This window comes from Physeter macrocephalus, chromosome 14, assembly GCF_002837175.3.
Source record: "Physeter macrocephalus isolate SW-GA chromosome 14, ASM283717v5, whole genome shotgun sequence".
NCBI classification, from domain to species: domain Eukaryota; kingdom Metazoa; phylum Chordata; class Mammalia; order Artiodactyla; family Physeteridae; genus Physeter; species Physeter macrocephalus.
This window is the reverse complement of record NC_041227.1, coordinates 35,341,706-35,367,608: the sequence shown is the minus strand read 5'-3', so window position 1 is coordinate 35,367,608 and position 25,903 is coordinate 35,341,706. Positions and strand designations below refer to the sequence as shown.

At 52.2% G+C, this 25,903-nt stretch overlaps 1 protein-coding gene across 2 annotated transcripts in view; it reads left to right on the top strand.

The window, feature by feature from the left end:
• Positions 1-3,141: 3,141 nt before the first annotated feature.
• Positions 3,142-25,903, top strand: part of JAG1 (jagged canonical Notch ligand 1) — a 35,375-nt gene continuing 12,613 nt past the window's right edge. The window contains exons 1-8 of one of the 2 annotated variants that reach the window (XM_024123389.1): positions 3,142-3,720; positions 4,159-4,464; positions 13,246-13,297; positions 18,351-18,605; positions 20,297-20,357; positions 24,195-24,325; positions 24,560-24,679; positions 25,117-25,230. In XM_024123389.1, the coding sequence (XP_023979157.1) occupies positions 3,640-3,720; positions 4,159-4,464; positions 13,246-13,297; positions 18,351-18,605; positions 20,297-20,357; positions 24,195-24,325; positions 24,560-24,679; positions 25,117-25,230 (1,120 nt within the window). In that variant the 5' untranslated portion in view covers positions 3,142-3,639. The remainder of the gene's footprint in view (positions 3,721-4,158; positions 4,465-13,245; positions 13,298-18,350; positions 18,606-20,296; positions 20,358-24,194; positions 24,326-24,559; positions 24,680-25,116; positions 25,231-25,903) is intronic. The other variant, XM_028498654.2, reaches the window with a different exon arrangement.

Genomic DNA, 25,903 nt, shown 5'->3' with positions numbered 1-25,903 from the left:
TGTTCTAGAACTTCATAGAAATGGATTCAGACAGGATGTAGTCTTTTGTGTCTGGCCTCTTTCACTCAGCATGATATTTTTGAGATCATCCATGTTGTTGCATGTCACAAAGTTCTCAATAAATATTGATTTGCTGATTTTTATCACAGATTTTATTAACTAGAGATTTAAGTCAACTAAATGTATTTAAATACAGTTAGTATAGTTGAATGTCTTTTATTATGCCTTGGTTGGGGCGGGGTTCAGCACTGCTGTGTGTTGATGATTCAGCAAAGGTAGGGCAAGTTTTGTAGAAAAAGAAAAATGAGGCATCATCTTTTTCAAACTAAAGAAGAAAGATACCCAAAGATGCTTACAATTTGAATGCATGAGACAGGCTAGACAGGAACTGGCCACCAGCCTCTGCCCTTCTTGCAGGTGTAAGTGTGATGGCTAAACGTAGCAGTTTTCACAGGAACATTTTTCTGGAATGGTCACTTACTCTAGGCTACACCCAAAGGCAGGATGCAAAGTGGCCAAGGAGTAGTCTGCATATTTGAGTTTTTTCTGCAGTAGTTCCCCATTCTCCGGGGAGGGAGTCTGGGAGGAAGTAGAGGGTAGAGCGTCCACTTGATGTCTGTTGTGGGAAACGTGACTGGCTTTTTGGGGGAGTACCAACTAGTTGCAAGAGTCTCAACTGAAAATTTTCCAAAGAATCCCCTCTAGCCCACAACTGTCTTCTCCAAAAGTAGGTTCCCAAGCTCAGGAAGGGTGAGGGGCATCATGCTCTTTGGCATGAGAATTTCGTGTTTATTAGCGATTTGACATTTCATTTAGGGTTAATCAGATAGTTTCCACCCCTCAGAAATCTATGTTCTGTTATTATTCAAGGGGGCTAAACTCACCTCTGGCCTGGAGCTGACCTCGGCTTACATGTGCACCAGATCCCTACCTGGAGGCATCTGCCGTCTCAGGTAGCCCTCTCGAGTTAAGTCAGGTGGCTGGATCTAAACTCTTCAGCTAACGGCCTGGCTCCTTCCTGAGGGGTGTGTGGGAAACAGGTCACAGGGGCACAGAATCAAAACAGGTTCAAATATGGGGAACTCCAAGGAGTGCACATTTGAAGACCTTACCAGCCCTTCGTGAATTTTTTTTCCAGTACCAGCATTTTGCTTTTAAACCATTCCTTAGCACCCTAATTAGGGAAAATTTAGGGGTAGAGGTGAGAAGGGGCAGATAGGAGGTAGCGGAGATTGGTTTGTATGGAAACGTTGGTGAGAAAAGTCTAGATGGGGTTACATATGACAACTGGATGTCTTGCATTTAGTATAATTGGGAAGAGTGGGGACTGGGGTACATTAAGACAAAACACCCAGGTTGCTACTGCTTATGGTTCTGCTCTTGGATATGTCCTTTCCAAAATATGGACTAATTCTCTCATCAATGATCATCAAGATGGGACACATCACCATTAAGAAGGTGCCTTTCTGGGAATTCCCCGGCAGCCCAGCAGTTAGGCCTTGGTGCTTCCACTGCGGTCGCCGGGGTTCAATCCCTGGTCGGGGAACTAAGATCCTGCAAGCCACGTGGAATGGTCAATAAATAAATAACACCAAAGAGAGAAGGTGCCTTTCTTAGGCTGTTAAAATGCCAAAATTCCTAAACCATCCTTGGTGACTTTGAACCAATGTCAAGAGAGGTCAGTTAGCTGCTTTCTTTTATTCCCTAGCATGATGAGATCTAGTACTGAAAACATTGTCCATGTTGATCCACCCATTAAATGCATTAAATAAATAACCACAAATTAGCCACCGTTTTATTTTCTCATAATTCAGCATATTGGAAAATATTTTCCTTTCACCCTTGCAGCCTATCATGCCCCACAGTTTCGGAGGGTTTGAGCCACGATCCGGCCCCTTTTCCTCAGGACGTACCCAATATAGGGGCCAAAACTTTGTCCACCTTTCAGGGGAAATCAGTCTTTCCCCTAAAGAGATCTCCTCCAACACAGCAGCAGGTCCTCCCGCAGAGGGGTTGGCAGAGGCGTCTGCCAGCCCGCAGGTTTCCTTCGACCTTGGTTGTGACCTAGAGTGTCGCTGTTAATTGCGAGGCTCGCCTCAAGGTAGAAAATAGCATCGGTTTCCACTGCCACCCCAGAGAAGCCAAGTTCTGCTGCCGGGCGACGGCGGTGAGACAGTCTTCCAGGCTAGTCTCCGGCCACCCAGAGCTGCTCGGAGGCCGCCTACAGGTGCAATCCCGACACTGCGGCCCGGGCAGCAGGACGGGGAGGGTGCGAGCCCCAGCCCATCTGCATCTCTGCCTGCCTCTTGCAAAGCCTGCGCAGGGCCCTCCCCCACCCGCCCCTCGTGCCAGCCGCCCTCTGCCCCCGGCTTCCCCTCCTCTGCCCCGGCGCGGTTTGGAAAGGAAGCTGGGAGCCCTCCTAGGCTCCGCAGACAAGGGTTTGGGAGAGGGTAGGGCGCGGCCGAGGCTTCCCCTCGAATCTGCGGCCAGCCTGGCTCCGGGAAAGTTTTTCAAAGTTCCCAGCAGCGCCTGCCCAGGTCGCCTCCGCGGGGCGAGCAGACGGCGGCCAGCGCGCCAGCCTCGCCGCCGCCGCCAGCCGCGCGCTCTGGGCGACTCTCTCGCTCGCTCGCTCGCTCGCGGGAAGCCGGCCCGGCTCCCGGCGGGCAGGCCCTCCTCCCGGGGCGAAAGCCGCAGCTGACGCAGGCGGCTCGGAAGGCGGAAGCTGCCCCGCTCCGACTGCTCAGGCAGCGCCGCGGGGCCTACACCTGGGGCCCCGACGGGCGGCCAGAGGCGCCCGGCCCGAGGTGCCCGAGGGGGCGGTCCGCGCGGGGGGCCCCGGGCGTCTAAGCGGCTTAGCGCGTCCCAGAGCAACGGAGACCTCCCGTTCCTCCCCGCGCCCTACCCCCTACCCCCTTCCCGCCTGGCCCAAAGCGCCCGAGGGCGGGGGTCTGCGCTGGGCCCCCAAACGTCTACGCGTCCCCGCGCCCCCTGCCCCTTCCAAGTTCCTCCCTGTACTCCCCCACCACATCCAACGGGAGGGAAGGGGCGTGTTGATTGTGGGCACGCCCCTCATGAATATTAATAAGCGCGCATGCGCCTGCCTGGCGCGCTGGGTAGAGGTGGCTAGCCCCGGCCGCAGCTCCCAGACGGGCTCTCTGAGTCCCTCTCCGAGAGCCGGGCGGGCACGCGTCATTGTGTTACCTGCGACCGGCCCGCGAGCTGGGTTCGGGTTGTTTTTTTTTTTTCCTCCCCTCCCTCCCTCCTCTCTAAGCAGCTGATCTGAAAGGGAATAAAAGGCTGCGCATAATCATAATAATAAAAGAAGGGGAGCTCGAGAGAAGGAAAGAAAGCCGGGAGGTGGAAGAGGAGGGGGAGCGCCTCAAAGAAGCGATCAGAATAATAAAAGGAGGCCGGGCTCTTTGCCTTCTGGAACGGGCCGCTCTTGAAAGGGCTTTTGAAAAGTGGTGTTGTTTTCCAGTCGTGCATGCTCCAATCGGCGGAGTATATTAGAGCCGGGACGCGGCGGCCGCAGGGGCAGCGGCGACGGCAGCACCGGCGGCAGCACCAGCGGCAGCACCAGCGCGAGCAGCAGCGGCGGCGGCGGCGGCGTCCCGAGTGCCCGCGGCGCGCGGTGCAGCGATGCGGTCCCCACGGACGCGCGGCCGGCCCGGGCGCCCCCTGAGCCTCCTGCTCGCCCTGCTCTGCGCCCTGCGAGCCAAGGTAAGAGCCCGCCGGGCCACTCTCCCGACGCGTCCTCTTCTTTCCCTCGCGGCGCCCCGGACGCCTGCGGTTGAGCTTCTGGAGCGGGCTCGGTAGCCCTCGGGCGCCGGCTCCCGCCCCGGCCCCTGCGCCCAGGAAGCTGCACCTGGGCTGGGGGAGCCCCCGGGCTCCTAAATGTACCCTCCAGGCTGGGCAGAGCGCGCGTTCGCTCCGCTCTTGCTCCTTGGGTGGGGGGGGGGGCAGTCGTATCGGTTTGCTCCCACTCTAGCCTCTCAAGCCCGGGAATCACGTTGAATCCTTGCATCCAGTTTCGTAAAATTATTTTCACTTGGCGCCAAGGGCTCGTCGGGGCGGGCGGGGATGGAGTCGCCACTTCCACCCTCGAAGAAAACAACTTTCCCCTGCGCTGACCTCTCTCCCTCCTTCTCTCGCCGGCAGGTGTGCGGGGCCTCCGGCCAGTTCGAGTTGGAGATCCTTTCCATGCAGAACGTGAACGGGGAGCTGCAAAACGGGAACTGCTGTGGCGGCGCCCGGAACCCGGGGGACCGCAAGTGCTCCCGCGACGAGTGTGACACGTACTTCAAAGTGTGCCTCAAGGAGTACCAGTCGCGCGTCACGGCCGGGGGGCCCTGCAGCTTTGGCTCGGGGTCCACGCCTGTCATCGGGGGCAACACCTTCAACCTCAAGGCCAGTCGCGGCAACGAACGCAACCGCATCGTGCTGCCTTTCAGTTTTGCCTGGCCGGTGAGTGACGGCCGGGGGGCGGCTGGGCCGTGGTTTGCACCCGTGCGTGGGCCGAGCTCTGCTTTCTCTTGCGAGAGGAGAGGGATTTAAAGGGCCTTGGCTGGAAGCTCGGCGCTAACCCGGGATGTCTCTGTGGTGTCGGGGTTAGGGAGCCGAGGCTCTGTAGCTAGATCTCGGCAGGCCTCAGCCCCAGTGCTTTTTGCTAAGCGCACGAAAGTGGGACCCCAGAGCGGATGGTGGGGCAAGGCTCCTAGGAAGGCCGATTGAAACTTGCAACGTGAAGGCCCGAGCGTAACCGCCCGAGCCAGGAGGTCATTATAGATGATCTTTGCTCAACCTTATTAAACCTGATGCGCCGGGGAAGGCGGCTCGGCACAGTTCTGGCCTCCGAACGCCGTCCAAATTGGCACCCTCGCGTTTCCCGTGAGCAGCCGGGAGGGCGGGTGTGTCCTTCCTGGAGGGTGTGGGGAGCCCACTTCCCGCTGCTCCCCGGGAGATTTCGGTGCGTGCGGGGGCGCGCTCTGGGCTGAGGGTAAGGCCCGGGGGCGGCCGGGCTTTCCCCAGAGCTGTGGGCGCGGGAGCCACCCGCCCCCTGCCGGCCCCTTCCTGCCCTCGCCCCCGCGCGGCGTAGCCCTTGTGGCCTCACTAACAGCGGTTCCCGGGCTCTGGAACAGCTGTGTTTGCAAACTTCCCCGGGAAGGGCGGGGGTGCGCCCTCATCCGGTGGGCGCGCGGGCCCCGCGAGCGTCGGGGGGCGTGCCGAGGCCTGGAAGGGGCGGCCCAAGCGAGGCAACCCCTGCGGGTGCAAGTGCACAAACCCACGACTCCGGAGCCGCCCGGGGCCCGCTGGCCGACCCTGCAGCGAGGCCCTGGCAACGTCTCGAAATGGGTGGAAGGAAGATGAGTGTGATTGCAGAAGGGGAGGAAAGGGGAAAATGTTGGTGCCCTCTGCCCTGCTCCTGCCGTCCAGGAGGCGTGACTCAGTACCAGGACTGGGGCTTGGCCCGGCGGCCTGTGCTGGGCGGGTGGGTGGTGAGAGGGGGGAGGTCGGTGCCCTGGGGAATACTCTTCGCCACGTGCTCTGATGGGGCGCACTCTGCTGCCTCCTATCGCGGGCTAGGGCTGGAATCACAACTGTGGGAAGGGAGGGGAGAGAGTCGGCCTTGGAGTGTGTGAGAAGCTCGGGGTGCCTCTCAAGGCCCGCGTTGACTGGGGCTGGCGTTATAAAGTGCCCTCTGCCTGGGTGGGATGAGACATTTATCAGAAACATGCCATTAAAAGGGGCTTATAAAAACCTGTGGTTTGTGGAATTCTCTGAGAATGGAGGACTGAGTCTGTTGTGGGATCTCATTTTTACAAAGAGTGTTTATCTTGTTTGTTAATCCCCTTTAGGGAGAACTTTAAGCTAAAGAGGTTGGCCGCTTTTTAATCTGGCTGGGCCCAAGTTGACTGTGACGACTGACCGCCCTTGCCCTTGTCCGTGTGTTTGGAGGTAGGGGGAAGGGGCCTGCAGGTGGTTCCACCCGCCTGGAGGATCAGTCCGGAGCCCCTCGCTTTTCACAAGACCATAAAAGGAATCTTATTACTGATGTGGAAAAGCTGCAGGGCTGGCTGAGGTTCATCTTGGAGAGGAGGGTCAGCGAAACGGCTGGAATGCCCACAGGGAGCCTTGCTCCCCTGGCTGGCTGGGGAAAGTGACCCAGAAGGTGTGTCTGCCTCCTTTTGACACTTGGCAGAGAGCCCGAGATGGGGAAGAGCAGCAGTGGCGTGTGAGGGCAGGGAGACGATTGATTTGCTGGTGCTCGTCTGTGGTTTCAGGCCCCACGGGTCACCAACCATGAAATAGACTCTCGGCTTTTCTAGAATGGGGGAGACGGCTGGAGCTCACACCGAGAGTGTGGTTCTTTTGAAGCTGGGCCAAGTGCCTGCGTCCCTCATAAACAAGTCCCCACCCCACCGCCCCAAAAAGGCCTGCTGTGCAGCGTGAGCTTGACTTCCCAAGAGAGAGTGGAGGTGGGGTGTGCCGTGTTATTTTCCCCAGCACGGTTGGAGAAACACCACTGTGTGTAACTTTCAAGAATGATTCCAGTGTGAGTGTTAACTGAAGTGAAAGCACTTAGGTAGCTGGATTAGTACCGAAGTAGATCACACAGCTTCATTCAGTTTGGCAATTAAATATTAATGAGCGTGTCTATTTAAAGCTGATATCTTAAATAGGTAATAGCTGAACTTGGTATAGAATTCAAGATGGAACAAGGAGGATACAGGGTTTTAAAAAAAAAAAAAAAAAAAACCACCTTGGACTTCCTGGCCCCTAAACTTCTAACCCTTAGGCAGCCACAATTAGCATCCACGTGGTTCCTCCCAAGTTTGCTGACAGTGGCAGAGAGGTGGTTCAGGGTGCACAAAAGAAGGTCGCTTTAGAAGGTGGTGTAAGTATGTGTGTTGTCTGGAATTATGACCCCGGTCAAACAACTGCTTGTGTTCTGAAGAGGAAGAGGAGAAAACGATTTGGTCAGATATGAAGTGTAATCCACAGGCCAGTGTCCTTGTGAGAAGCTCTGTGGTGTGGGCCTGCCCTCCAGACAGTATCTGATTGTGTCCCACTTGGGGTCCACTGCCCCAGCTGCAGGCTGGTGATGGTTTTCTTTCGTGGCTTCTAATAAGCATAGCAGTGCTGCTCGGAGGGGCTTGACTTGAAGCAACTAGCCTGATTTATGATCCTCCAATCAGGGGACCCAGTGATAAGACCATACATTATCGGAGGTAATTAGGCTCAACGGGAAATGATTGGGGAATAACCATTTAGAAATCACTGAAATGGTTAAGTTGCACTTCCCAAAATTAGTACTAAATCCCAGGAGTGCCTGCTAATTAAAAATACATTAGTGTAATTACCACTACCCAGCCCCAAAAAGCTTTTTAGGAACTCCAGAACCCCAGTTAGTTGTACTGATGCTTTGCTGGCCCTGGAGTGAAGTGAATCTGGAGAAATTTGGGGGGAAGCAGTTCAGGTACCTGGTCTCTCGTCTCGACCTCATATTTAAATGCCATTGACATTGATAAAAGGCTTGCTGAGATCAACTTCCATCTTTTAGGAAAACCTAATAAAGTGTGATTCTTGCATACCAGAGGGATGCCAGCTTTGGCCCCCTTCACAGTTGAGGCCTGAATGACCAACGACCAGGGGTTTGGGTAAATCGGATGCTATAAGGTTAGTCGCAGACCATAACTGACATGCCCTTGCCTTTATGCCTTCCTCTGTGCTTTCGGGTCCCTAGGCCTCCGCAGATGGGTAGCCACGTGGAGGGATGGGATTCTCATTTGAACTGGCTCCTTTCTGCAGTCAGAATGTGCCACCCACATGGTCAGCATGCGTGCATACAAATAGCACACGTGTGTACGTGCTCAGAGCAAGGGACTTTCTGTGTATGGGGAAAACACCCTTTGCCCTAAGATACCTACCTCAAACTAAAGTGGTGAAATGATATGTCTGCGTTGCAAAACCAGGCTGGAGAGAAAGTTGAGCTGTGCTTGCTTTGTACTGAGTGTCTGCAGAATGGCTGCTCTCCACATGGAATCCCCATTCAAGGTACTTCGGTTCCAATAGTTCTTTCCTCTTCCAGGTGTAACCTCTGTGTGTTCTTCCTCCTTGTTGTCTTGTTTCTTAGCAACTTATTTAAACCTCCAGTACTTATAGGAGTTTACAACCCACCAGCTCCACACCCATAATTCTACGGGGAATTCAAACATTTTTCAAGAATGGTGAAGGGGCTTCCCTGGTGGTGCAGTGGTTGAGGGTCCGCCTGACGATGCAGGGGACACGAGTTCGTGCCCCGGTCCGGGAAGATCCCACATGCCGCGGAGCGGCTGGGCCCGTGAGCCATGGCCGCTGAGCCTGCGTGTCCGGAGCCTGCGCTCCGCAACGGGAGAGGCCACGACAGTGAGAGGCCCGCGTACCACAAAAAAATAAAAAGAATGGTGAAGCTTTTGGCATGGAGGCTGTTTGGGGGAGTTGGATGGGTAAGGAGGAGAGGTAGCAGCCACTTACAAAGCATGTAGCCTCCCAGAAAGCCAGCAATCTGAATGCTGCCTAAAATCTTTACAGCAAATAGTTGTAAGGGACCTTTTGGATGGAAGGTATGTGGAAAGTTTAGCATAGAGGAAAAATGTTATTCATGAAAAAACGAAGCCAAGGCAACAGGGAGTCTTCACGTCCTGATCTGAAAACAGGAATGCAAACAGAGGCCTTGGCCGGATTCATGGCAGCCACTGGCCCATTGTAGGAGGGCCAGAACCTGGTTCCAATGCCAGGCTTTCAAGATTAGTTACAGTATAAGAATGCGTAATCTCTGGATGTGCATACAATCAGCATGGTAATCCATAAAGGCAAATATTCCTGAGAACTCCTCCTTGGTAAACGTTCAGAGGCATGTTCCTACACTCTGCCCCTTCAACCCCCAGGGTGAGGTTCCAAGTTGCTCCAGCGTTTAAATACATTAAAAAAAAAAAAAATTAGCCCTAAACAAACCTAACCTAGTTTTCAACTTTAGGAAGATGTTTGATTTAGTATGCATGGGAAGTGATGATTCTTGTGTTTTCTAGAATGGTAGAGGCGGAGGGTTAGGGTTCTGGGTTCAGAAATGTCCTGCCTCTAGCTTGGCATGGGGCGGGCGTGAGTGGCTGTTTTGTGACTTCTTGCTGGTTTCTGATCACCGCGTGCACTACCCTGCCCTGTGGCCCCTGTTTCTATGGCGCCAGTGACATTTGTCTGGTGCATTGCGTGTGCTGGGAGGACACAACAGCGTGGCTCGCAGTGGTTAAAAGTGGCACATAAATAGTCAAACATTCAGGGCCCTCTATCAGTTCAGCCCAGTCTTTATGCGCTTCTGGTAAACGAGTAGAAAGGCATCTTGTTCAGGCTTGCTCTGTGTGAACCGGACGGTTGTGCTTGGCTGGTTTCTCGGTATTCTATCTATTAACCTCGCCACCCTTTTGTAACTGGTGCATTTAATTATCAGTGGGATGCTTTTCAAACAGGTAGGGGTAATGATGGGAAAGGGGGTGGGGGGCCTCTCATTGAGAGTCTCAAATCTGGATATGAGCTTCGGGGCCCCGCTTGGTGAGTCTTTGAGGTGGGCTTTCATGAGAAAATCACCCTTTGTAACCAGATCAGACTCTATTGAAATGTCAAGCCCTGCAGACTAAATTGCTTTCTGTGACTGAGGTCTCAGCCGGGATGCCATGGGGTGGTTGTCCTCCCTTGGTGCCTCACCTTGCCCAAACCCTGCCACACTTGAATCGTCGGGGCGAGCCTGCGTGTACCCACTCATGACATCTCTGGAGCCTTTATTGAATATGTTTGTGCTTGGAATGTTTTATACTCCGGCCACCCAGACGCAGGCAGGACAATAGTGTGGCCGAATTGACTGAAATGAGGATTACAGGGAATAATGCAGCCGCTCCACAAATAATGCAGATACAGGGCCAGCCACAGGAAGCGACAGTTGAGTCAGCAGAGCACAGGGCCCCAGACCGACCTGGGGCCGATACTCTGTACAATGGCCCTGTGGGCGCTCCCAGGGCGCGCTCCCTGCCGCCTGCCTTGCAGCCCGGGCTTTTGGATGCTGCACGTGTGCCGTTTGCATGGTGGGCTGTTTGTGTCCATCAGCTTGGCAGGAGGGGAAGCAGCAGCTTCTCAGGGCTTGGTTTGGCTGCTACTGTTGCCAGGAAGAGGAAGCTCTCAGCTGCCAGCACAATTACCTTTGTTTCTCACATCCCCCCTTCTTAATATGGCAATTAAGTGCTTACCACTCCGCCTGGTGCCAAGGTAACCACCATGGGGCTGGATGGGCGCGGAACACAGGCCTCCCGCAGCCCCAGTGCCAAGGGCGGGAGGAGGCGCCGGGGGCCCTTCGATGCCAGGACCCTCCTCGAGGTAGAATTCCATGGGCGTCCTCCCCAGAGGTCCTCCTGAAAGCTCCTTCCTGCTGCACAAGAGTGAGAACCAGCTGCCGTGTTGCCAGGTTTCCCTGGAGCTGGGAAGGACAGAAGCGATTCACACTGTGAACCCAGACTGAGGATCTGCTGGCTGCCCGTCCGTCCTGCTTTACCCCCAGGCCATTTTCCTGGAAAAATTTAAGGAAAAATAGATGAATGCCAGGTGGCTTTTTATAAGAATCCTGTTCTCATAGTTTGAAACCAAGAAAAACCCAGGTGTTTGCTGTCTTTTATTTTTTTTGCGGGTTGGTTTTTTTTTTTTTGTATGAACTTGTTAATAAGTTGAAACACCTGCCCGTCATCTCGCCTGCACCCCTTCCCAAGCCGTGAGAAGGGTCCTGGGACTTGGCCTCTCTAGGGTTAGGTTTGCAGTGGCCACTTGGGTGTGATGTGATTGTAGCGGAATGCCAGTTTGGGGCCTGGTACCCAGCCTTGATGGCATAAGGTGCACATGGTCTGGATCCCGGAGTCGGGATGTACAAGCCTGGGCCTGGGAAAACTTAAAGTTCCCAAGCAACTAATAATCATTGCCAAATTATCTCGATTGTTGATCTGTAGTGTGGGGATGGAGTGGGAGCTTAAGAGTGCCTCCTAATAGGAGCCTTGGAGAGAATCCTTTTCTCTGAAGGCTGGATGGGAGGAATCCTCCTGCCTCAGGAGGCGAGTCCTAGAACCACAGTCCCTTCTCTGAAACAAGGGAGGGAGACGGTCCAGGGCTGCTGCTTGATTTTTCTACCAACGCCTCATTGCCGGTACTGCAGCCCCCAGCCCCTGCCCCACCTTCACCTCCTAGAAGGCCGTTCATGGGGAAATCGTGATGCCAGCTGGCGTCAAAGGCTCTGTACTCCTCTTTCCCCTCAAGGTGGGGCATGTTGGTCAGCGATTTCTGAGGTCTCCCAGTTCTGGGAGGATGAGTCCGGGAGAGAGCCTGGCCTTCTAGGATCTTGTGCAAGAACCAAGGATGCCCTCTCCCTCGAGCTTTAAGCAGAGTTACTGCCGTCACGCCAGCTCGGTCCCGGGATGCCTTCCCTTTCCGTGGGGTTGTGGGCATATTATGTGTTTAGTGCTTGCACAAGTCTGAACAAACTCCCGGGTACCAGTGCATTTGATCAGAGGATTAATTACAACAATATGTGGAAGTGGAGAACGTGGGTCTCGACATGACCAGCAAATGAAGGGCTTCATTATCCAGAATCAGACCCACATCTGGCCTCCTTTGGACTTGGCTGTCATGTCAAATCAGTAGAGAAACCTAACTTCTTGGTGCTCTCAGGGAAGAGTCCGGTAATTTGTAGGAAGTCCTAAGAAACACAGAGGCAGTAAATAAGGTGTAACTTTCACTAATAAAACACCAGTGACGACAGCAATGAATTTGGACCTCTGGCCACTTGCAGGAGAGGGCTGGGTATGTGCCCCGGCTTGCCCGGTTTTGCTTGCTTTTCTGAGCATTTTCCCACAGTTATCAGTGAGCGAAATGGAATCCTCCTCTGCTTTGAGTATGAAACATATTTCAGCTGAATTCCAAGGCGGGGTCTATCACAAGATATTTTTATGTTCAGAGACCTGCTGGGTCACTGTGTGAGCAGTAAGCTTGCTTTGAGTTATGAATGAAGTTCCTTTTTTTTTTTTTTTTTTTTCCTTCCCCCCTCTGTTTTTGCCTTCACCTTGTAGGTGGCACCGTATTATTTGATCAATATACGCTGCTATTTCCGACGTACTGGTACCTGCCATTGACAAGGCGGGGATACATAAAAGGGTTCATGTGCCTTTCCTCCCTACCCTCTACCCCTTCAGATACATTTCCCCAGCACCAAGATAGCAGAAGTTTTCTTGAAACCCTGGTGTTTTGTGAGACTGACCTCATTCTAAATTACAAATGAAGATTTGAGTAAAAGTGGGAATTTGCTAATGGCTTGGATTTGGGGGGGGGGGTGGGGCGGGGAGGAGGTGGAATTCTGAGATAAGCCTGGAAGATAAAAGGTACCTTCAGTAGAATGGCTGGCATCCCGCCAGTGTCCAGGGAATTTGTTTAGTTAGTGGACTCTGATTATTCCTGGAATGTTAGATCTTATTGACAGATAAGTTTATCAATAAATACAACCCATGGGGTGCAGCTCTTTCTTCCTTTTATACTTTGGTCCCTAGAGTCTGCCCCCCCTGCACCCCCAAGTTAGGTTACCGCCTTTGTCTTCAGAGTCTATTTGCACCTACCCACCCCTCCTGCTTCCTAGAGTCACCTGATACTTGTGGGAGCCGAGATGGTCTCACACAGACAGGGCTTTCAAAGGGGTTCTGCAAAGGAAAAGGGGCCTCCCTGGGGACCTCCCCACCAGGGCCCAGAGTGTAACAGCAATCCCCAGCCCTCCTCACTGGGTGAGCGCCTCCACTCCCAGGTACAAACACCTGGTTAGGTTAGCTTAGAATCAATTCTTTGTGTGGTTTTCTCAAGCACCAGGGTTAGAGTCTGGAAAGTTTGGGAAAAGCATACGCAAAGTGTCCACGAGTATGGGGGGGTGGCATTTCTTGGCCGGGACTTTAGGCTGCCTGCATGAGGACCACGGTGGGCCCGGTGTCTTTTGCCACCCTGGGGTGGGTGCTAGGGGGAGGGGTGGGGAGTCGTTCTGGACCTAAACACCCAAGACCTCACTTCGACAGCAAATACAGTTTCCATTTTGGCTGCATGGTTTTGTTTGGCAGGGCGTGCAGGGAGGCCGAGAAGGCCTGACCTTTGCGCGCTGACCCCCGTTTCTGAATACTGAGCTGTTGTTTATCTGTGTTACAGAGGTCCTACACTTTGCTTGTGGAGGCGTGGGATTCCAGCAATGACACTGTCCGTAAGTATCACAGCCATGGGCTGAGCGCGTGAGTCTGGAAGCACAGAGCTTGGCAGCCGGTGCTTGTCAGAGCTGGACAGAGCTGTCCCCAGGCTGCTTCAGAGCTCTTCTGCCACTGCCGCTGCCCCTCCCCACCCAGACCTCTCCGTGGAGTCTTTTTCCATCACTTCCCCTAGAATTTTCGCTTGGAATATTAAGTGGCCAGGACAGATCGCCAGTTAACTCAGTCCCTGAATACGGCCCCTAGATTATCTCTGGGATAGAGATCTTAATGGTTTTACAACTCTAAAACCTTGTAGACTTGCGAAAGGATCAAAGTAGTGACTTTTTAAAAGTCCATTTAAACTTTAAGTGAGCATTTAATCTCTCATCGGAAAGATAAAGCCCGCAGAGGTGGCTTTGGGCTCTAAAGACCGACCTTGAATTTCACTTGTTGGGCAGGTGAGCCCCCAGCCGGTCAGGGTTTCCCACACTGTGCATGACAGGTGTTCCAGTGCCTCACGGCCATCACACTGGCCTTGTCCCCTTCTGAAAGGTGGCTCTGTTCTCAGCGCAGGCTGCTTTTCAGGGCTGCTGGGGCTGGGCGGGTGCTGGGGTCGGGGGGGAGGGGGAAGCCCTAGAGGATGCCGGTAGAAACGGCAGCATCTGTCTGGCTTAGAACGGAGTATTTGCTCTTGGATTGTCACTTCAAAATACGTTTCCCCTCCCTCGCTGAGACTGCCAGCCAGTTCCCTTTTTGCCAGCAGGATCTGGGTGGTTGTCGTGGGAAAACTTGATTCACGCTGAAATCTGAGTCTGCGCAGGAGGAGGGGTTGACCGGCCTGGTGTCTCTGTGTGCCCCCCTATCCCATTCCTCGGCATGTCTCATCCTCTCTGACCCTTGTTGTGTTTGCTGCTAAGAACATTTCCCCCTCTTCTCGCCTTGCTTTTTTCTTCCCGACTCTGGGACTGCTGAATAACCAGAGAGGGCACAGTGGGGGCCTGGAATCCAAGAGGCAGCCGCTGCCCAACTGTCTCGCTGGCCCACCTTAAGCCGCTCGATCACTGCTGAGCCCCGGTTGCCAGAAGCTCCAGGCCGTTTGGGTCACTCCTTGTGCTTTGGCATCTGAAGTCCAGATCCGTGGACCTTCCTCCCCGAGTGATACCCCTGTCCTGCTGTTGGTGGAGGGAGGGGAGGCAGTGACCTGCCTGGGCTGTAGCTGATGCCAGTCAGGGTCATGGGCACCTGTTTGTTCTCTGTTTCCTCCCCTGCCACACGCGTTGGGGGCTGGGTGAGCGTTAACGTCACTGACCTGCTTACAGTGGTAACTGTACATTGGGAAGATGGGGGAAACGGGCTCTTCAGATGTCCTGGTGCAGATGTTAACACAGGCTGGCTGGTGGCGTGAGCATCCTTGAGGTTGACCCTGGCTCCTGGTAAGAGCTGGGCTAGGACACCTGTCCCGGTGTGCAAGGGGCCCCTAGGGTTTGCAGGGCCCTTCCTGGGCCTTCCACCAGCCCACGGGTCAGGTAGCTGTTCCTCCGGAAGCTGGTGCCCCTCCAGAGCTGGGAGGTAAAGTCACTGGAAGGACACAGGAAGACTTGGGGTAGAGAGAAAGGGCTTTCAGACCTCTACTCTGGAAGAGAGGGGTTGCCTCAAAGTCACGGAGTGCCCACCGCAGGGCACTGAGCCTCACTTTTGTGACCCTGGTGAGGAGGAATGGGGGTTCGCTGGGAGTGGCTTATCCACGTGCTTGTCCAGCCTCCCTTTTGCGATGCTTCCAAGGTATCTCGGATTCCAGCGTATTCAGAACCAAATGTGTCATCTTCCCTCCCCAAAAGCAGAGCCTGCCTAGGGCCCTTTATGGATGACTGGCACCAGCATTTGAACGCCCAGTACCATAAGCCAGAAACCTGGACAGCACTCACTCCCTGTGTACCACCCTCTCTTAGCATCAGTATCTAATCTACCTCCAAGTTCTGAAAATCTTATGTCCAGTGCTCCACACCCAATCCTGATGCCCTCCCTCCACCTCCCCTGCTGCTACCCTGGTCCATGTCACCATCTGCTTATGCCTGAATTCTTACAGTAGCGGCTGAATTAATGCACCCCTATCTACTCTGGTCCACCTCCAGCGCTTTCTCCATTCTCCTGCCATCTTGATCTTTTCAGAGCATAACGTTTGAGTGTCACCTTTACTGAGAGCCACTTGGTAACTTCCTGTTGCCCTTGGGACAGATCTTTGTGTGGCCCCAAAGCCCCCTTGCATGGCCCAGTCTTGTCTCCCTGCCAGCTCCATCTCACATGCCACGTTGTCATCTGTCATATCTGTATTCTCTCAAACCCCACCAGTCAACTTTCTGTCCTCAAATGCATCACATTCTCTCCTGCCTCAGGGCCTTTGCACATGCTGTTCACACTGCCTGGAATGTTTTGCTTTTACTCCCTTCACCCTCTGTCCCTCCCAAGGCACTGTCCTCCATGAGGGCAGACGCTGAGGATGTGTAGCAAACCAACTGGGGTTGGCTGCTCTTTGGGGACCAAACAAGGCTTCCGATTAGAGGCAGAGCCCTGAGGTGAGAATTCCTTCTCACCTCAGCTCTGCAATGAACCCTCGGGAGCAGAGCCTGACCCAAGTGAAACCCAGGTGATGTACATGTGTTAGAAAGTATTTTCTGAGGCCAGCCTTCCAAGGTCATTGCTATTGCATTTCAGGGCTGCACTATATATAAGGGTGCAGATTTTACTCTCTCCCCCAGAGCAAATGATTTCAGTTTCTCGTTCTGATCAATAGATATGTAAACACAGGTTGGCATACTTAGGACCAGGTTTTCCTTATACTGTAGCCTTCCTGGTTAAGCCTTCTTGGTTAAGGTTTGTGGTTGGCGTGGTTCCAGGATTCTGCTCAGACTCGCCTCTCATCCCCTCCTCCTTGGCCTGCAAGGCTGTTGTGGGTTCTTCGTGCTCCATCTTCATGCAGTTCAAGGTTGTAGGAAGGCCTGGTAATATTCCCTTCCAATCTTAAAGCTGGGCTATCAACTGAACAACCCCAGAAACACTGGTAATGCCCTGAGCTGATAGGAAGTGTGATTCAGGCGACAGCAGCTTAGAAGAAGCATCTCTGTAACCCAGATGCCAGAAAGCGTGTCACAGACACACTCAACTCCCTCTGGGCCCTTAGGGAAAATCTGTCACACAGGTGTGAAGTTAGTTATACAGACCTGTTAGCCCCATTGAGAATTCTGAAATGCTGTCTTCCAACATTTCCCGGAAATAGAAAGCATACCAAACTACTGACTGACACGTCAGCCTGTGCCTTTAGGATTACCCCGGACTCTTGTCTGAATTGTTTGTTGTTGCAGCCTTCTTGAGAAGGAGCCATGGCTAGTGTGTTTAAGTAATCCCTTTATTAAGATCTCATCATCACATGGTAATAGCTCACTACACTTTTTCATTGAACCAGCAGAGGAAGCACGCAGTTAATGCAGGGACATTTTTGTCATTCTTTGGCCTGTGTTTATTTGCAAAACTCAGGTTAGGAAAGCGTCCTCTGCAAGTGCTTCGTGTGTCCCGGGGTGTAGGTCTGCAGGTATGCGGGCTTTTTCAAGGCCCGTCTTGCCCACAGGTAAAGAGCCCAGAGGGTGAGGGCTGGGGCGCTGTTGGAAGCGGAGTGTGGCTGAAGCTGCCCGGGAGTGCCGTCTCCTGGTCACCTGTGGGGTTTGCCTAGCCTTGCAGATGAGCATAGGCCCTAGGCCTAGAAAAAACGGGTGTGGGTGGATAAGAATCACAAAGACACTGCAAGCAGGTCCTAACGGTCTCTCCAAGGTGGCCTTGAATTTGACAGGGCGTCAAGGGTTGGTGCTGGCAGGTTTAAGAAAACAAACACAGGACCAGGGTGGGTGCTGACTCCGGGCCTCATTTCCTTTTCACGCCCCTCCCCTGAACTCCTGGCACCTGGAGTTTGGAGCTATTTTTGTACCTGTCTCTTCTCATACTAAGTGATAGGTGACCCCATGGCAGGGACCACTTCTTCCTCCTGGAGCTGTTTGGGCCCCAGGCGTGTCTCTTTTCCTCAGTAGGCACTCTTTAAGGAGCCTGACTTGGCTCCAAAAAACCCTCAGTCTACCTGTCTGTAAACTGGGTTGAATGCTTTTCCCACCTGCCTTCTGGGCAAAGCTGAAAGGTGAAATGCATCAAGTTCATGGTATTGTTATTTAAATGCCAGCTTAAGAGGTGGCAAAGTTTATAATTAAAAAATAATTACTCTTTGGCTTCCAGTGAAGAGTTTGGAAATAGACACAGCCTTTCTAAAGCAAGACACAAAACTCTAAAACCAGAAAAGAAAGATTGCTAACCTTTACCTGGAATAATGAAATTTCTTCAAGAATAGCCTTCCATAAGGGGCCACTTTCTATCACATGTAAAGAGCTTTTGCAAACCAGTATGACCAAACAGTGCAATAGAAAAGTTGGCAAAAGAGAGAAACAGATTGAAGTTCAGAGTAGCTGATACACACGGTTTTGTCAAAAGGGTGCTCACCATCACTTAATTAAATACCCATTAAATCAGAAAGTCTGATAATGCAGTGTTGGCACTGCTGTTGGGAAACAGTTTCCTTTGCTGGTGGGAGGGCAGACAGATGGGGCTTTTGTTGCTGGTGGTTTGGCTTTTCTGGGCGGAAGCGTGTTGGTCGTGTGTGTCTTCTTCGATCAAGCACTTCCATTTCTGGGATATTTCTTTCTTCTAGAACCACATACAGGCAGATATGTTCAAGGATGTTCCCTGTGGCTTTGCTTAATAGCCAAAGGCTAAAACAACCTCAGTGCACATGTTGGGAACTAGGTAAATGATTTCACTTTATTTCCAGAGGAAGAAATACTACATGCCCAGTAAAAAGGGTAAATGTTTGATGGGGAGGGAGATGAATGGCTCATTTTTTGCCCTTTTGTGTTGTTTGAATTTTGTGCCGTGTGCATTTGTTGTTATTAAATGTCGTCAGAATGGTCGGGGGAGAAAGCTCTGATGTCTGATGTAAATGTTGGTGTGATAAATCCTTTTTTTTTTGGCCTCTAGAACCCGACAGCATTATTGAAAAGGCTTCTCACTCAGGCATGATCAACCCCAGCCGGCAGTGGCAGACGCTGAAGCAGAACACGGGGGTTGCCCACTTTGAGTATCAGATCCGCGTGACCTGTGATGACTATTACTATGGCTTCGGCTGCAATAAGTTCTGCCGACCCAGAGATGACTTCTTTGGCCACTATGCCTGCGACCAGAATGGCAACAAAACTTGCATGGAAGGCTGGATGGGCCCTGAATGTAACAAAGGTGTGTGTGGGCGTGCCTGGTGGGTTAACCGGCTCCTGATGGCTGTCACTTTGGGTGTTCTCACCCCCCTGCCATCAGGTGGCTTTCTTGGGTAGGGTGAGATTTGGGCTGTTTTCTAGGCCTGAAGCACAAAGATGCTGTTGGTACCCCCATCCCCCAGACGCTCTGAGCATTGGCTGCTAACATCGCCTTCTCTGGAGCGTTGTCCTTGGCCAAACAGGTGCCACTCCACGCCCCGTCCCTCCAGCCCACGGTCTGTGAATGGCTGACATGGGTGTAAGAAGGCCACGGCCCCCTTTGCGTTAAGTCTGGGCTACAGTTCACACTCCAGAGTTTCCCCTGGGATCAGGCTGAGGCCAAGCTCCCGCTGAGACCACGTTCTTGCTCAGCTTCTTCCCCTGCCCATCTGCTGCCCTCTACCTCTTTCTCTGTATCCGAACCCCCTTCTCAGGCTCTGCTTTTTAAGGCATCCGATGCAAAACAGATGCCAGGTGGGACTGGGTTAGCCCAGCCAATGTCTGAACAGCTTGTGAAAAATGACAGCCCTTGGGCTCAGGGTGGCCTTATGGCAGCTTTCACTGGGCATCTCTGGGGGCCGTGGTATTGAGGGGAGGGGGCGAGTGGTGAACTGAACGCCTCCACAGTGGGATAAACTTCCAGACCTCCTGTCTACTGTCCCAGCCCCGTCTATTAGAATACAGGGAGTTATCACATATTCACAGATGTTCACAGAATTATCTGTGCTCTTTACCTTTACAAAGCTTCTAATTCATAGCAAATTGGTGTATAATTCTAGTCAACCATGTAATAGGCCCTCACGAACATTAACGTACTCTGCTTAGTTCACATAATTTGGTAAATTCCTTTAAGATAAACTCAAGTTGAAAAACGAATTTTTGAACTGTGACTGAAGGGTAGGGCAAAGAGAGGAATTTGCAGGTCTCCTGGGCAATATTGCTTTCTTAAATAATTAGAGACAAGAGTGAAAAGGATGGCCTTTCTGGGATCCAAATGAAAGGATTGATAAAACATTTGAAATAGTTGGTGTCCTAAAAATAAGTAACAATTACTTAAAAAGTATCTGCCTACTATTTTTTAATGTCTGTCCAAAAACTTTTCAATAAAGGAAGCAGAATGGTTTTGTGTGGTTACTTTGCAAAAAAAAAAAAAAAAAAAAAAAAAAAAGTACCAACAGATCTGGCCCATGGATTAGCCTGCCAAGTGAAGCCGGCCTGGTTGGCTTTGTGAGTCCCATGGGATTTTTGAGACACCAGGCATTTGGTCAGAGGGTTCTGAGGAGGCTGGGGTACAGAGTGGGGAAGATGACAGAGTTGAGGAAGGATTAGACCTCCTTTTTGCTTTTGGTGAGGGTGGGAATTGACCGGGAGCAGCGTAGCTATTGTTCAGAGACTCCGTAAAGCTCCCCTTCCCCCACCTGCTTGCCTGCATTTTGTCCCCAAATGCTATCATGTTTGAGGATCTGCTAGCATGGCCTTGAAGTTTAAAGCTGGGTTTGTTCTTGGGGCACCTCCCGTCTTCCTCTCCTTACAGTGGGCTTGATACGAGATCTCTTAAAATAGTGGATTTTGTCGGCTTAATGGACGAGGCCATTCTCATGATTGTGGCAGTGCAAGAAACTGGCAGTGTGCTGACACATCCTTCTGTGTTTTTTGTTTTTTGTTTTTTTACAGCTATTTGCCGGCAGGGCTGTAGCCCCAAGCATGGGTCTTGCAAACTCCCAGGTGACTGCAGGTAAACAACTAAACTCTTTTTTTCCTAATAATGATCCCTTTAATACAAGAGGAGGACTGACTTTATTGTGAATACGCCTCTTTTACTTTGGAGGACAAGAAAGCGTTACCAAAAAAAAAAAAAAAAAATTTTTTTTTTCAAGTAGGCACATCCGAAGCTTATTAAATTATACCAGCTGTCCGGTGAAATGCACACGCTTGTCTCTTGGGGGAAAAAAAAACTCTTCTGGGCATAGTCAGTGACTTCATGTATTAACGGTTCTGTAAATTGATAACTCGTTTTTATAATCTTCCCCTTAAAGTGCTAATGGACTAGATGGAGGGCTGTGGGTTTGGTTTTTGCGGCGGTCTCTCTCCTCCTCCACCCCCCAGCCCCCGCCTGGTTTTCTGTCTCGCAGCCCTCCCCCACTTTTCCCATCAATAGGGGAAAGTGGAGCATTCTTTAGAATGGGATTAGGACAATCTCCTGGCCCCTTTGCAGGCGGGAGCCTGGCCGGTGCTGAGAGGTTAATGGCTGCGCTGGAATCTTGTCAGTTGAGCCTGATGAATGTAGACTTTTGCTGCTGGCCTTTGAAGTCTGTTCTTTTATGGTCCCGGACAATGCAAGAAGCCAAATGGAGACCTCCCCCACGGCTTCCCGATTACAGTTTTGGGAACTTCTTGAAATGTACATCATGCCAATCTGGGAAAGGCTTGTTTCAGGAAATACTGTTGGTGTCTGTGGCATTTTGACATGATCGCCCACTTTACTCTCCTCCCAAATCTGAAGGATTAGCAGATTGAATGTGACACTCAATGGTTCCTTTGGGCCTGTCATGTTTTCCCCCCACAGCTACCCCAGTTTGAGCCCAGGGAAGCTTACGAATCCTTAGTCTAAACCAGTGCATCTCAAACTGACGTTACCTGGGGCTCTTGTGATGACGCAGACCCTGATTCCATAGCTTGGTCTGGACTCAAGTCTCTGCATTTCTAACAAGCCCCCAGACGTGCTGCTCTTGCTGGGGGGGACCGTACTTTGGGATTCACTGCCCCCAAACCTCAGTACTCAGAGTGTCATTCCCTGAGTTAACCAGGGACGTGTGGAAATGCAGGTTGCTGGGTGCCACCCCACACCCACGGAACCCCAGTCCCTAGGTTGGGCCCAGAAATCTGCATTTCGACAGGCTGAGCACAGCCACAGGATTTTGCCGCTCCGGAAATCCTGAAGACTGCTGTGGTCTTCTGTACCTTTGTGCACCCGCCGCCGCAGCTCCCCTCCCAGGCAGCGGGGAGCTCTGAGCTCTGGGGCTTGAAGCTGAAGTGGGAATCAGGGCAGCTGGAAGTAAAACAAAACCAGGCTGGCCTGAAATTGTCTCTTCCTGCACTTCAGAAAGATAAGTTTACTTTCTGGAAGACTGAAGGGCTTCGCCTGCGAACCCCCATCGCTGGTGGCAGCCGACTGTGGTATTTAACAGCGTTACTGTCAAGCTTGGGGGCAGGCTCTTCTTTGTGAAGCTTGTTCCGGAGAGTCAGATCAGCCGTGCTCTCAGGGACTCTGCTGCGTCGTCCGCTCCGTGCTCAGCACGCGGGTGCCCAGCTCAGATGAGTATCAGCTGAGGGCGACCGCGATTTCTGCTCCTGTCATCAGAATAAACACACTGCTGCCTGGGAAGGGCCCTCCCAGCCAGAACAGCAGGCTTTGTTTCCAGAATTTAGGCCTTTCTCTTTCCAAGTCTCCCTCCCACTCCCTGCCTGGACTCGCAGGCCCTTATTTACTTAAGGTGTGACTTTCCCACGTATAATTTGCATGGTCTCCCAGGCCATCTCCTTCTCCTTCCCTTGAAAGAAAAATCAAAACAGAACCTTCTCGCCAAGGAAGTTCTGGGTTGCGTCCTGCTGCAGAAATAGCTGATGGCAAGTTACCTGTAAGTTGTCCTTTGGATCGTGTATTACAGAGGTGTGTTTTTTTTCCCCCACATGAGAAAACTTTACTGCTTCTCTCGCTCCCAGGTCGACCTGGAATCCCTTTTTCTGGGTGCACAGTCTTGCTTTATTGCGAGCCTGCCAATAATATCAGACTCAATTATGAATCATCCTATGAGGAAAGTCACTTCAATTTCTCATGAGAACCTTAATCATATATTATTAAACTGGGATAACCTTGTGGATGCCTCTTTTAGGGTCAGTATTTTTATTTGTTTTCTTTTGAAGTCATCCAGGGCCTCTTGTGGTTCCTTTCTTAGGCTTGGGTATCCAGCTCTCACTAATTAGTGAGAGAGCTGAGGCGGGTCCTCAGCTGCCTCTTATTCCTTTTATTAAGCAAATTGAAGAGGTGTAGTGATCCTTCATCTGGAAGGGAATGAGGGAAAGACAGTAAGAATAATGCTATTTCCCAATCAGTTCCTTCTTAATATCTACCTTTCAGACTAAGAATATCAGTCTTTTACCAAACGCATCGCCGTGACCTCCCACTAACTTGAGTGTCCACTTTTAAAAAAAATTTCTACCAGAGGATTTACTTTGTTCTTATTTTACTCCTTTAATAGTCCCTTGTCATTTAGAGCCAGAGTTTCGTTTTAGATAAACCAGAATCCTCTGTCTGATTTTTAAACCACACAGCCTGGTGGTTCTTTGTATTGGGGCGTGGATGGCTTGCTTTTAGAAGTTAGGAAGTGGTGAGTCAGAATTCTCAGGGGCTGAGCTGACTCTCGGCCGTGGATGATCAGCAATTAGCTGGATCCCTGTAATTTTCCCATGACAAGGAGTTTTAGCCCACCTCCAGCTCTGGACGCAGAAAGCCTTTCCTTCTTTGCGGGGGAGGCGATTCTGACCATGGCTTTCCCGGGTCCCGTCATGGAAATATTTGCTGGTCGCTGTTTCTGGCTCACCCCACCTTCACTCCACTGTGAGCTGCCCCCGCTGCCCTGAGACCAGCTCCTGTTTGCTAGAGCTTGATTTCTGAGAAGGCAGTTAGAGTTTCAGAGGGCTTGAAACTTGAGGGGAGAGTAGCTGAGCCCCTGCCCCAGGTGAAGGTGTATGTTTGTGTTTTTGTTTGGGGATCAAAGGCACCATTTGGCCTCCAAAGAGTCCGATTAATGAGGCGCTTATAAAGGAAACTCGACTCCCTTCCCCAATACGAGATAAACCAAGTTGACTTTGTGTGTGTGTGTGCAAAGTGAGAAATAACTCTAAAATAAATTAGCCTAAGTAGCCACGAGGGGGGCGGGTCATAAATCATGTGCCGAAATGGTTCCAAGCGCTGTTGCTTTCCTCGTCCTCCCTGCAGAAATGGGTCCAGAGATCCTACCCCATCTCTCCAAGGAAGGGTGCCCCTCTCCCTCCTTGTCTGATTTCAGGGAGCCTCCTTGGGAGGCAGTTTCCTGCCGCACTTGGTGTCTTGGTACATTTTTGTGTGCTGGGGTCGTGACTTGCTGCTGAGACACAGCCCAGCCTAGCTGCTGTGTAAAACTTGCCCAAGGGGCTGCGTCTGCACAGGCTTTCGCCTGGCTATTGTTGTCACTGCAGGGAGAGAGCCCTTTCCTTCCCCCCAGGGGTTGATTTATTCCAAGCCTCCGCCCTGGGCTCATGGGGGAGCCTGAGAAGAGAGAGGGGCTTTGTGGAGGGCCGCCCAGTGCTGGCCTCTCCCCAAACAGCCCTCCTTTTGTTGGGAGTCGCCTGGGAGGGGACCTCAGTCCAACTGGGAAAATGTTTGCTTAGAGGGAACCCCCGGACAGACCTTGACAGTCTACCGTCCTGTCGCCAGAAACAGCAAGCCTGGCCTTTGCATCCTCGTGTTTTTCTGGCTCCGATCTCCCTCCAAGTTCTAAAGGGTAAAGCTGGGTTTGCTGTGTGTCCCCAGGTGCCAGTATGGCTGGCAGGGCCTGTACTGTGACAAGTGCATCCCACACCCAGGGTGCGTCCACGGCACCTGTAATGAGCCCTGGCAGTGTCTCTGTGAGACCAACTGGGGTGGCCAGCTCTGCGACAAAGGTATGTCTGGGGAGGGCCTGGGCGGAGCTGGAGGTCGGGGGTGGGGTGGGGGTGATTTGGTTTGTACTTTCATTTATTTTTATTTGCAGGGGCTTTTATTCTAAATCTGTTTGAATTTGCCTTTAACCTGTGAATCTGGGTCTGTTTCCCTCGGTTTTAGTTTTTAAAGAGGAACGGGTCTAGGAACACAGTGTTTCTGGTCTTTGAGTGACTTCTTTGGGGTCTTTTTGGCAGATCTCAACTACTGCGGGACCCACCAGCCATGTCTCAATGGGGGAACTTGTAGCAACACGGGGCCTGACAAATATCAGTGTTCATGCCCCGAGGGGTACTCAGGACCCAACTGTGAAATTGGTAAGTGGTCCAGGCGCAGTGAGATCCCTTTGTCTAATTTTTCTGTACACTCAGCTTAAATATACTTAGGGGCTCGTAAAAATATGAAAATATCCTCCAACGTTAAGACCTGTCCTCTCAGCAGTTCCGTGGGTCTTTGAAACCTCTGTCCAGTTGCTCAGGTGGTTTGGGTGCTGCTGATTGCATCCGGGGGCAGCATGTGCAGGGCAGTGACCCAGCTCCCAGGTCAGAAGCTTGGAGAAATGGGGCCGGAGAGCTTAGCAAGAAAGATGACTTCCTTTCTGCCCCAGACACAGCGGGGTTACGTCCCACACCTGCTTTGATTTCTTGAAACGAGCTCGAGCTGGTGGCCCAGGCGTGGGATTTGGTTGCCCGGGAGAATGTTAGGTAGCCTCTCGGTGGGCGCCCCTTGCTGACTGCTGTGCTGGTGTCCACAGCGGAACACGCCTGCCTCTCTGATCCCTGCCACAACAGAGGCAGCTGCAAGGAGACCTCCCTGGGGTTTGAGTGTGAGTGTTCTCCGGGCTGGACCGGCCCCACGTGCTCCACAAGTAAGTCTGCGTTTTGGCCTGTGTCCTTTCTTGGCGGGGGGAAGGGGGTATTGTGTCAAGATACAGGGTTGTGGGTCCCACGTCGGTCTCAGTGATGGGTCTGTCTCGGTGGGAGGGGGTCTGGTGGGGATGCTGGCCTGAGCTTCCGGCCTCTACCCTCGGAAGTCTCCTGGCACCCCCATCCTAAGGCACCCCGCTAAGTTAGCACATGCATCTCTGACTGGAAGAAAGTCGCTCGTGGGGTAGCTGCGTCCTTTTCCCTGGATTTGTGCCTCCTCTGAACTGAATCACGGTTATTCTCCTCGAAGCTGTACAGAGGATGCCTGCGGGGGGAGGTGGTCACTACTGAATTTCATGGTGGGGACAAATTTTGAAAGAGGGACCAGGGCTACAGAGTGACAGTGGCTGGGGGACTTGGCCGCACACCAGGACTACCCCAGTGTTTCCCAGTACAGGTCTCTGGGTCCTATGGTTTCCCTTCGGAATTGGGGAGTTCGTACCTTCCACAGGCTCCTGGGGACTTCACTGGTGGTGCAACAGTTAGGACTCCGAGCTTCCAGTGCAGGGGACGCAGGTTCAATCCCTGGTCGGGGAACTAGGATCCCACATGCCATGCAGCGCGGCAAAAACAAAAAACAAAACACACATAAGCTCCTGGATTTCAGAGGTGCAG